Source organism: Chrysemys picta, chromosome 5 (genome assembly GCF_011386835.1).
Source record: "Chrysemys picta bellii isolate R12L10 chromosome 5, ASM1138683v2, whole genome shotgun sequence".
Taxonomy (NCBI): domain Eukaryota; kingdom Metazoa; phylum Chordata; order Testudines; family Emydidae; genus Chrysemys; species Chrysemys picta.
In genome coordinates, this window is record NC_088795.1 from 99,998,062 (window position 1) to 100,010,590 (window position 12,529).

The 12,529-nt window shown below is 43.2% G+C and overlaps 1 protein-coding gene across 14 annotated transcripts in view; it reads right to left on the reverse strand.

Moving 5' to 3' along the window:
• KLHL5 (kelch like family member 5) overlaps nt 1-12,529 on the reverse strand; it is a 128,542-nt gene that overhangs the window by 35,672 nt on the left and 80,341 nt on the right. For 13 of the 14 annotated variants that reach the window (XR_010601510.1, XM_024106703.3, XM_024106701.3 and 10 more), the window contains one exon: nt 7,170-7,382. The exons of the other annotated variant lie outside the window; for it this stretch is intronic. Coding sequence is in view for 12 of the 13 variants with exons in the window: in XM_024106703.3 (XP_023962471.2) it covers nt 7,170-7,382 (213 nt within the window). In the remaining variant the exon portion in view is untranslated. The remainder of the gene's footprint in view (nt 1-7,169; nt 7,383-12,529) is intronic. 14 annotated transcript variants of the gene reach the window in all.

The following is a 12,529-nucleotide window of genomic DNA, read 5'->3' on the forward strand; positions in this document are numbered from 1 at the left end:
CTAAGGGCTTGTCTAAATGGAGCAGTAATATGGATTATGGGAGCATGACTTCTAAAGCACACTTATGTGTTACTCATTAATTGGTCCATGCAGACCCCATTGGAGTGCACCAAAGGTTCTCTAGTGCGCTTTAAAGTAATGCTGTGTGAAAGAGTACTATGTTAAAGTGCTCTAGAGAACATCACAAAGAGATTACTTATTACAGTATATATATTATACTATACAATGTAACATACATTACTCATTACAATATATACTAAGAGAAAGCCCCCAAAAAGCCCTGATTTTTTTGACATCTACATAAAAGGCAACAATTGCTAAAAATAAACCCTGAAAAATGCAATTAATAAACCCCCAAAAACAAAAGCCCCAATTATAAATTACAGTTTTCTGGGGATTTGGTTATTTATGTAGCTCCTTGCACCAAATTTCAAAGACATTTATAACTGAGCAATTACAAATGGTGCATTAACATTATAAGCACATCTGAAAAACAGATGCAGAAAGAGGTATAATGTTTGTATATTTGGAACAAATTTTTTAGCAGTAATTTAAAACAGAAAATTCTAAAGTACTAGGAGCTTCTGAAGAAAAGAAAGCTGAATCTCTCACAGTTAGGAATGTGATTAATCAACTTTTTCAGAATATGATCAAAGACCAGATACTAGCCACTGGAACCTGGTAAACACATAATACAAATACAAATAAACAACTATGTCACAAGCCTTTGCAACAGCAACAAGATTTTCCAGATGTCTAGGATGCTGCTTCTGTCAATAAACAGGGATGCCAGAATGTACAATGGTAGCTTCAAAGAAATTTTTATAAATAAAACTGATGAAATAGAGGTTCCATTATAAGTTTTGCTGCCATTAGCTCTACAGTCCTATAACATTCTTCTTCTTCTTCGTTTAGCCAGATAGTTGGCCATAGCGATAGTTCACCATTTGGTCCATTCCTGCACAACTGCAAAGGCTTGATGGTCTGAGAGTCAAACATCGGAACAGACTTGATAAACTCATGTACTAGGGGGTCTGCCCCAGGGCCACCTCCACTCCTCGATTCGTGGAATTTTCTCCCGGATGTTTCAAACCACCCGGAGAACGACATTCGCTGGAATGTCCTGTGGCATCCTAGCGACATGTCTGAAAAGCATAAGGCGCCACCTGCGGACAATGGCGCTAGTAGTCTGTAGACCCAAACAACCATAAACATCTGCATTACAGATGAAGTCATGCCACTTTATACCCAGTATACAACGTTGACATTTTGTGTAAAATGCCTTCAGCTTTGTCCAGTCTGTTCAGTATAGTGTCCATGTTTCGCACCTGTACAACAGTATGGAAGGATACAGCTCAAATAAATTCTGAACTTGGTTGTCATACTAAGATGATGTTGATTCCATATCTGTTGTAGACGGCCCATGGTAGATGCACGATGCCAATCTGATGGAAAACCTCTGTGTGAGAATTGGAGGAGATAGTAAGTATAGAACCCAAAGCTGGAAACTGATTCGACAGTTTCATTGTTCAAAGAGATTGGAGTCGCAGGTGGACCTGGTCCTAGATTTTTCAGTTTTGTCTTTGACTATGAAGCATGGAGACCAATCTTAGCTGACTCCCCCTCCATATGCTGGAGTGCCTCATGAAACCTGTCAGGGCTCCGTACTAAAAGATCATCATCAGCGTAGTCAAGGTCTGTGAGCGAGAGATCACCAATCTCAATGCCTATCGACCTAACAGAATGATGCATTATGAAATCCATTGGCCGACAAAAGAGTGCAGGGGCCAGAACGCAGCCCTGCCTAACACCAGATACTGATTTAAAAGGCGCTGACATCCAGTTCCCCAGACAAACATGGGCAGTGATTCCATTATGCAGTTCTCTAATCAAGTCCAGCAGAGTAGTAAAGACACCTACACCCTTTAAGGCCTTCCGTAACGTGACATGGTCTACTGAATCAAATGCAGCCTTAACATCAACATACGCTATGTGCAGGTGCTTCCTGAACTCATGATTTATTTCTGACAACAACCGAAGGGCCAAAATGGCATCTAATGTGGAACTGTTCCTCATAAAGCCTGACTGTTGGGGACAACGCTTCCGATGTAGCAAAGGCTCCAGGCATGCCAGCAAAACATGCGCAAATACCTTTCCTGGAACGGAGAGCAAGGTGATTGGCCTGTAGCTCTTACATTCGCTGAACAGTCCCTTGCCCTTATAGAGTGAGATCACAATACCATCCTTCCAGGCAGTTGGCAGGGTTCCAGTTCTCCATACCAGACAAAAGATGGCCAGAAGTGATGCTGCTACAGGATCAATAGCACATTTTAGCAGCTCTGAGGGGATGCCATCAGCACCAGCTGCGCGTCCATTTTTCAGTTTAGAGATGGCATACTTCACTTCATTCAGTGTTGGTGCATCAGTACAAATGTCTGGATCCAGAACCGCAGTGACTGCGAGATCATCCAGTTCTGAACAAGTGGCAGCTGGAGGATGGTTCAGGGCACTGTGATAATGTTCCACCCAGCGTGAGAGAATGTCATCATCCGATTTACATGGATGGCCTTGGCTAGCATTCAGGATACCATTTGTAGTGACTACCTCTTGACCACTGAGGTTGTGAATGGCGTGGAATACTGGTGGCAAGTCTCTCCTGGCTAAGCCAAATTCAACATCATCTGCCACTTGGTTATAATATGCCTTGCGATTGCGGCGTGCCAGGGTGTTAAATTTTTGCTTCAGCTGATTATGAATGTGTTTATCACCACGCTGGCGCGCTGAGGCCTTCAATTTAATTATCTGGAAGGCCTCCTCCGATAGTCATGGTCGACGTGCTTGGATGCTTATAGTCAATCGTCTGCTCAGTAGATTGGTTGAGGGGAGAAGAAAACAGGAACCAGGCAACCTCCATGTCGTCTGGCAGATTAGCTAGAGCTGAGAATCTGTTGCTGACATCAATCCAAAACCTGTTGGCTAAACCTGGCACACGGAGTGTGTAGATGTCAAACTTCATCATCAGAGAGGGCTTACCTGCTCATTGGAACATCAACACCATACGGGTAACCACTAGATGGTGATCTGTGTTCGCCGCACATTCCGCACCACAATAAACTCTACAGCAGGCGAAGATATGTGTGTAATGATGTGGGCCAACTCCTTTTGACTGAAACAATCATGAGAGATCCATGACATCTGGTGTAAGCGTCGCCACTTGAACCATGACCCAAGAATGGAAAGATTCTGGGAGGCACAGAATGTAAGCAAGCGGCAAGAGTTATTATTGGGTGTGCCTGAACCATAAAGACCAATGACCTGTTCAAACCCAGTTCGCAGGGAGCCAGTCACTGCATTTAGGTCACTCAAGATCACGAGATTATCATGTGGAAGGACTGTGCATACTAGATGTTCCAATTGATCACAGAAATTATCTTTAACTGAGGGTATGTCTACACTACGAAATTAGGTCGAATTTATAGAAGCCGGTTTTATAGATATCGGTTTTACACAGTCGATTGTGTGTGTTCCCACATAAAATACTCTAAGTGCATGAAGCCGGCGGACCGCGTCCACAGTACCAAGGCTAGCGTCGACTTCCGAAGCGTTGCACTGTGGGTAGCTATCCCACAGTTCCCGCAGTCTCCGCCGCCAATTGGAATTCTGGGTTGAGATCCCAATGCCTGATGATGCAAAACAGTGTCGCGGGGGGTTCTGGGTACATGCCGTCAGGCCCCTCCCCCTCCGTCAGAGCAACGGCAGACAATCGATTCGCGCCTTTTTACCTGGGTTACCTGTGCAGACAACATACCATGGCAAACATGGAGCCCGCTCAGCTCAGCTCACCGTCACCATATGTCATCTGGGTGCTGGCAGACGTGGTACTGCATTGCTACACAGCAGCAGCCCCTTGCCTTTTGGCAGTAGATGGTCCATTACGACTGGTATCCGTCGTCGTCGTACTCCAGTTCAATCATAGGCACCTGGGCAGACATGCTTTGTCTCCTGGAGACTCAGTTCTGCCGGCAGTCCTATTGAACCGTCTTGACGATGATGGCTAGCAGTCGTAGTACAGTATCTTCTGCCAAGCACCCAGAAGATGCCGAGGACTATCAGTCATAATGCACCATCTGCTGCCAGCTTAAGATGTAAAAAATAGATGGACCAGATTTGTTCTGTATTCATTTGCTTCCCCCTCCCTCCGTGGTCACCTGTGCTCTCCACGCTGGGCAAACAGGAAATGAAATTCAAAAGTTCGCGGGGCTTTTCCTGTCTACCTGGTCAGTGCATCTGAGTTGAGAGTGCTGTCCAGAGCGGTCACAATGAAGCACTGTGGGATAGCTCCCGGAGGCCAATAACGTCGAATTCTGTCCACACTACCCCAAATCCAACCCGCAAAGGCCGATTTTAGCGCTAATCCCCTCGTTGGAGGTGGAGTAAAGAAACCGGTTTAAAAGGCCCTTTAAGTCGAAAGAAAGGGCTTCGTCGTGTGGAAGTGTCCAGGCTTAATTCGATTTAACCCTGCTAAAGTCGACCTAAACTCGTAGTGTAGACCAGGGCTTAGTCAAAAGATTCCTCTGTCGACACAGACTACTATGACAGTGAAGTAACCGTGTTGATGTTTAAGATGTGCAATTAGTAAATAAGGAGACATAGGCATCCAGGTTGTCAGGGAGGACTTGGCTTCGTGTCACAATAGTACTGCTACACCATAGAAATGGTTGGGGCTGCCAGAATACAGTAGGAAAGAATCGTCCACCTCATGATGTCTGTGATCCATCAGCCTTGCTTCTATTAGTCCTGCGATTGATATACCAAGACAGTCCATTTCAGGTGAGACAGCAACCTGATGACCATGCCTGTGAAGAGTTGCAACATTCCAAGTTGCAATTTTGGTGGACTGCTGGAGATCCCAGATACAATTGCATGCATTGTCACAATGTACTCCAAATGTACCTGTTGACATCAATGGACGTGCGTCCCCAGGGGGGCTTTGGCATGAACCCATCATGTTTGCACTGAGGGAAGACGGCACCAATGGGGCATCTACAGCTGAAAATAAGGCAGGGGCTTTAACCCTGGTGCTGAGTACTAGGTTATTCATGGTCAAAAAAAAGAGCCAATGATTACCCCGGGAAATATCTCGTCCCACTAGGATGAGATGGAGATGCAGTAACGCAACCCTATTCCTGGTCTACCAGTACTGGCTTCATGCTGTATGACTTGAGCCATTGAGTCTTTCTCAGCGACTTCCTTTGCCTCGGGTAGCTAGGTGCAGCTGCTGCCCTGCATCTTTGCTGCCTGTGTTAGCCATCATTTTCAGGGTTCACGTTGGATCTGTCCACCTCGCATAATGCCCAATGCAATATTTCGGACAAACCTTCATCGCTGATGGCATAGCTCCAAGGAGCAATCCCCTACTTCAGATGCCCTGTAATTTTTTTTAAGTTTGTGAGTTTAAGTCCTCACATCGCTACTTATAACAAAATGGCTTTTAGTGAGCCCTCCAATTTTCTGTCTCCTTTCTTCCAAACAGCTTTGAACCTTCTACCATAAAATTGGAAACAGTTTCATTATATTTTACTGTGTTTGCTATGTCACATTGCCCATTGCTGTGTGATCATGTAACAAAACATCATACTATAATGCACCCTCATGGGTCAGAGTGAAGGCTGTTGTTGCAACTTAATTCAATTTCCTGATTTATGTGTGATTAACATTCATTTTAAAAATACTTCAATTTCATTTTTTGAGGAATCTGAAAAAATGGAATAAATGAAAAAGGTGATAGAAATGTAGAATCAGAAATGCCAGCATACATCTGCAAAAGATGGAAGAAAAGTGACACACACAATAGTGGTTGTAATCAAGTATTGTTTTGGTGTTTTACCCTTAATCTTTAGTGTCCAATTAGTACTGATCACGCCCAATTTCTCTTGATTTTATATTTATTTACTAATTTCTGTAAATTCTATTTCCAAGGACTCTAGATGTTTCAATTACAGTCGATTAAAAGACAAGAACAATATAAAAATAGCTAAGAACATAAGAACAGCCATACTGGGTCAGACCAGAGGTCCATCAAGCCCAGTATCCTGTCCTCTGTCAGAGGCCAATGGCAGGTGCCCCAAAGGGAATGAACAGACAGGTTATCATCAAGTGATCCATGCCCTATCACCCAATCCCAGCTTCTGGCAAATTCCTGCCCATCCTGGCTAATAGCCATTGATGGACCTATCTTCCATGAATCTATCTAGCTCCCTTTTGAACCCGTTATTGTATTGGCCTTCACAACACCCTCTGGCAAGGAGTTCCAGAGGTTGACAGTGTGTTGCGTGAAAAAATACTTATGTTAAACATATGCTGAACAAAATAAGTAAGCCTTAACTTATTTCCTGAATTACAAATGCAGGGACCCACAGCTCAGTAAGTTCTGCCACTGGTTATGGAGTACTCAAATGTAAGTACACCTCTACCTTGATATAACGCTGTCCTTGGGAGCCAAAAAATCTTAACGCATTATAGGTGAAACCGCGTTATATCGAACTTGCTTTGATCTGCCGGAGTGCACAGCCCCGCTCCCCCAGAGCACTGATTTACCACGTTATATCCAAATTCGTATTATATCAGGTCGCGTTATATCGGGGTAGAGGTGTATCAAAAGCAAATGCCTTCTAGCCAACTCATCTAATGATCATAAAGAGGACACAAGGTGCATACAAGTGCTTTAAAGATAATCATTAAGAGATTGAAGAAGGTTACAGTTCATAGATGTTAATTAGTGAATTTTATTTGTATATGTCAAAGGCTCATGAATACCTTAGTTTTCCCATCTATAAAATGGAGATAATTCTTACCGTACCTTACAGGGATGTTGCAAGTGTTCAGTTTGTAAAGCCCTTTGACATTATATAAGTGCTAAATATTATTAATGAAATCAATGAGAGCAGTTATTTTAATGACCCTAGTGCAAGTGGCATTCTCATCCATTCAAATACAAAACTGACTACAGATCTTCCCCATTCCTCATTTATTTATCTCTATTTCTAAGAAACCAAAATCACTACTAGTTGGGGGAACTTCCACATAGACAGTATAAGTATGTCCCCTAAAAATACTGATGTTATCCATGGGAAGAAAGAGCTAATGGTTTTATATTTGTAATAATTTACCTGTGGAGCAAGCAGAGGCAGCCTAATGTAAGCCAACAGCTTACTAAGTTCTTTCCTTCTCTGTTCCAAATCATGTCGAACCCAAGTAAGCAGTGCATTCAGTATAGTTTCTTCATTAGGAATATTCATATCATCACTTGCCAAAAGCTTTGCAATTTCAGCGGCTGGCAATAATAAAAACTCCTGGTTTCTAATTACTTCCATGAAATTCTCCTGAAAAAGAAAAAAGTATTTTCAATATGAACACTGAAGACCTTTGGATAGGCCACTATTGTCATCCGCTGCTGAAAGTTGTAGAAACACCATGTATTGAGATGCAGATTTTGCTGAGTAGAGTACAGCATACTCCAGTAATGGGCATGTTTGTAATGGTCTTCATTATAGTTGGATTGGTTTGTGTCAAATATAATTTCCAATGAATAAATGAACAGGAAAACAGTTCTAACTTTAACTTTCGGTGGGTTATTTTAAATTGTTTTTATTGTTTTGTAAGTCAAATACAGCTGAATAAGGTATATAGATAATGGAATGAAGATATAAAGGATTCACAGTACTGCACAGGCTACAAATTTATTTATTTTTAATCAACAATTACTTTTTTGATAGGTTTCAATTCTCCACATCTTCCCTTCTGTCATTTCTAATAGCCTGTCCTCATTTCAGGGTAGGAAGAAACACAGTATAAAATGTTTCCATCCATAAATGCACATTATTTAAAAATACCAGGATTTTTAGAAGGTTTTGTGGAAGCTTTATTAAACTCAAGTGCAAGTGGTAAAAAACCCACAAAAAAATAAAAGAGCAATAAGAAGCTTATAACAAATATATTTTGCCAAAATTGAATGCTTTTTTAATAGTACTGAAAAGGGCAAGATCACAGTTCCTCCATGCTCCTTTGCAGGGGAACAAGAAGAAGGCATAAGGTGGAAAGAGTCTTTGATTCAAAATAATACATCTACACTGCAGTGGAAGACCCGTGGCACAGCTGTGGCTTGTCCAGGTCAGCTGACTTGAACTTGCAGGGATTTGGCTGGGGGCTTTAAAATTGCTGTGTAGATGTTTGCGCTTGGCCTCGGGCTGGAGCCAAGGCAAGCTCAAATGTCTACACTGCAATTTTATAGTCGCACAGCCCAAGCCAGCTGACACGGGCTCTGAGACTCGATGCCGCAGGTTTTTTATTGAAGTGTAGATGTACCCAATGTGGTCTGCTCCTGGAACAGCACATCTATATGTTTCCTTTTACTCAGAGTTTGTAGTAACTCCATGATCAAGTCCAAAATTAGCAGACATAATGTAGCTGAATTTTAGAAAAACATTTGATTTAATCTCTAAAGTAATCTTACTCTCAAAATTAATTGAAATCGGTTTGGATATCCAAACACATGTAGACTGAAAACTGGCTGAAATATTTTTGGTTTTTTAGAGGTAAAAATAAAAGCCAAAATATCTGCAGGAGTGGGTGTGTTCGATAAGGGGACTGTGCAGGGATTAGTGTTAAGACCAACCCTATTTAATATCTTCATTAATGATCTAAAAGCAGTAAACTGCATGTTAGTGAAATTCACAGAAAATCCTAAATTGGAAAGACCTTCATCTTGGAAAAATGCAAGTTAGTATCTCAGAGGAAAAATAATTCAATAACTCAAAACACAGATTTAATAACAGAGAAAAATCTGGGAGCCGTAGAAAGAAATACTGTTGAAAATGGCATTGCAAATCAGATATGAATTTGCAATACAAAATGTCAATAACAATGTCCATTACAGTTTTGGATTGCATAAGCACTGGACATATCATCATAGAGGAGGGAGATAACATTTTTTTTTTAATATGGCTCTGGAAATACATTGCGTATTGCATTCAATTCTGTGCATCTCATTACCAGAAAGATATTGACAAAATAAGGGAACTCAGAGAAGAGGAACAAAACCTGAAAAGGCTGGATGGATTGACTTATAAGGAAAGATTAAACGAGTTGAATATGTATTAGTGTGACTAAAAGATATAAAAGAGGACAAGGCACACAATTGTCTACAAATATCTAGTTACATTTTTAAAAAAGTGTCTTCATGCTTTCTCCCTTGTTGCCTCTCACATTTGGGAGGTGCTCCCCATAAATGTCCATAAAGCTGCCTCATTATCCATGTTCAAAACCCTCCTCTCTGCCATGATGCCTACAAAAAACTTGACAACAATTGGGATGCTGGTAAGTGGAGATCACTTCTTATTATGTTGACCAATATTGTCTAATTGTTTCCTTGTACTCCCCTATTTGTCTGTATCCATCTGTTGTCTCTTATCTTACACTAAGGATATGTCTACACCACAGTGGCACAGCTAAGGCACACCTTTCTGGTTGCTACATATGCGCTGAATCTGCTTTTCCATCCCGCTCCAAGCCTCTGTTTCTGAGTTCTTCTCCTCATAAATAGTTAGTATTGATCTCTGCGGTTGCTCATGAATTACTCAAGCAGCAGCAAGCTGAACTTGATCCAATTCTTGTAATATTTTTGCATTGTCCATGTGCTTCTGAAGACCAGTAATAAAAACTGACGTGACTGTTCACTTTTCACTCTGCTTTAAAGCTTGAAAAAGCTCTGAGCAGCAGCTGCAGCAGAGATTCTGGAGCTCTCTTCTTGCACACTTGGACAGCACTGGTTTATAATCACTTCATGTTCAGGTGGTTTTCCTTGCAACTTAAAAGGCTAGCAACTTAAACCAAAAATTAACACAAAAATTAAAGCTTGGATGTGGCAGAAGTTGCCTGAGAAAATTTCCTATTCACCATAGGCAAGAGGATTTTTCAAGCCCTGAAAGAAGTACAAGCCATTTTCCTAGGGCTACCATATGTCCGGATTTCCCCGGACACGTCCGGCTTTTCGTTCTATAAATAGCCGTCCGGGGGGGATTTTTAAAAATCTAAAAATGTCCGGGATTTCCCCCGTCGGCTATTTATAGATCGAAAAGCTTGGGCAGCCAAAGCCCCTTCCCGGCTCCCCCCATCCCCTGCAGCCTTACCACTCCGCCGGCCCCGCAGCTGTCTTCCCCCTCCACCTCTCCCCTGAACGCTCCGCCCCCTGCTCCTCCCCCTCCCCTGCTTCCCGCGAATCAGAGCTTCGCGGGAAGTGTGAAATGAAGCAGGGGCAGGCCGGCGGCAGCAGCAGGTAAGCTGGGGGGGGGGGGGGAGGAGGAGAGCTCCGGGGAGGCGTGGCCCTGGGCAAGCGGCGCCCGGCGGCCCCGGCCCGGCCCCGGCCTGGGCCCCAGCACCCCGGCTCGGGCCCCAGTAACCCCGGCTCGGGCCCCAGTAACCCCGGCTCGGGCCCCAGCACCCCCGGCCCGGGCCCGGCCCAGGCCCCAGCACCCCCGGCCCCAGTAACCCCGGCTCGGGCCCCAGTAACCCCGGCTCGGGCCCCAGCACCCCCGGCCCGGGCCCGGCCCAGGCCCCAGCACCCCCGGCCCCAGTAACCCCGGCTCGGGCCCCAGTAACCCCGGCTCGGGCCCCAGCAGCGCCGGCCCGGACCCGGCCCGGGCCCCAGCATCCCCGGCCCGGGCCCCAGCATCCCCGGCCCGGGCCCCAGCATCCCCGGCCCGGCCCGGGCCCCAGCATCACCGGCCCCAGCACCCCCGGCCCGGCTCGGGTCCCAGCACCCCCGGCCCGGCTCGGGCCCCAGCAGCACCGGCCCGGCCCGGGCCCCAGCAGCACCGGCCCCAGCAGCGCCGGCCCCAGCAGCGCCGGCCGAGCACCTCCGGCCCGGCCCCAAGCCCTGCAACCCCACATAGGCCACTGGACAGGTCACAAGACTGAAAAGTCTGGAGTTCTGGATTCTCTTCCTAGCTTTGCCATTCAGTAGCTACAAGACCCTTGCCTTAACTTTTGTATCACCATTTTACAGATGGGAAATTAAGGTACAATTACACTCACCCTCTTTTATAAAGCACTTCAGGACCTACAGATGAAGACACTATACAAGTACTAAGTATTGTTACTACAAAGCAATCACCACACAATGAACGATTTTCTTAAGTTAAAAAAATAATGTTGATCTTAGAATAATTAATGACATTCATCAACTCTTACAAATTTTGCATCTATTATATTTTGTTCCCTCCCTATCCTCAAAATAGAGGAATTATACTGTGCTCATCTTGGGACACGATGGCATAGCATCTTGATGTTACTTGAGATATCAAGTTAATGGAGATTATGTGATTCTGATCTCCTGGATAAACTAAAGAAATCACAGCTGTCACCTTTGTTGGAAATGTAGGATGTCCCCAGACCTGATATAACAGGAAGATGTTGGAAGTAAAACACTATGTTAGATGCTGCTTTGGAAAAAGAACAATCAAACGTGCAAAAACTCTGTACTTTATGCCCTGATACAAAGATACTTAAATTAATCTTTTGGCTAGTCTAGCAACATTTTTAATTTTGTAGTCATGTGGCCCATTACTTTTTATAAATTATATTTATATAATAGGATAACTGTATGTGTAAAAGGTTAATTTGGTGCATTTGCACACACAATCCTGGTAATTGCATTTTACATGCCTACATTATCAGAATCAGACCCACAATGCCTGTTTATATGCTATTATGTGCACCACTATTCACTTTAGACCGTTGCAGTGTTTCACTTACTATGTCCTGAGGATTTTTCAGGCACTGTCAAATTTTGAAGTCTAAAAAACTGATCTAGTTTGACAATAATCTTGAAGAGTTTTCTTATTCTTTGTCACAATGAATAAATAGTCTATCAATTGAGTGACAACATAGTTAATAATAAAGTAATGAAACACTCATGTTCTTTTAGCAAAATAGCAACATACATGCTTTTAATTTGAAGTGGTCCAGCATTCAAATCAATCCTACTTATATTTATACTTCAAATACACTGCACTGACTGAAACCATGCCAACGCTTTCAAGTGACACTAATGGATGTTGTTCAGATAGAGAAAGTCCATTAGTGGAGCTGGACCCACTGAGATTATTCACTGATGGATCTTTTATTTTGAGAAAATGCCCATTTCATGTGAACTGCTGGTCTCAAAGTACAGCAATGGTTTAAATTAGGTGCTTATCAAAATACTCATTGTTTCACTCATAGCTTTTCAATATGACAGCATTAAAACTGAGTAGCTGTTTTAACTGCAGTGAAATTGTCTGCATGGTGAACTGCTCTTTCCATCGGACTAGAAAAGAAAAAGCAGCAGCAAAAGAAAGAAAATGAATATATTGAAATAAAAATATAAATATTTTATACTATTAATTTACCTCAAATTTCAAGTGCCTTTAAAAAAGGCAAAACAGCGTGGCAAAACCAACAGAAATTTCTCCAGTCAGAGTCATTTCAGTGT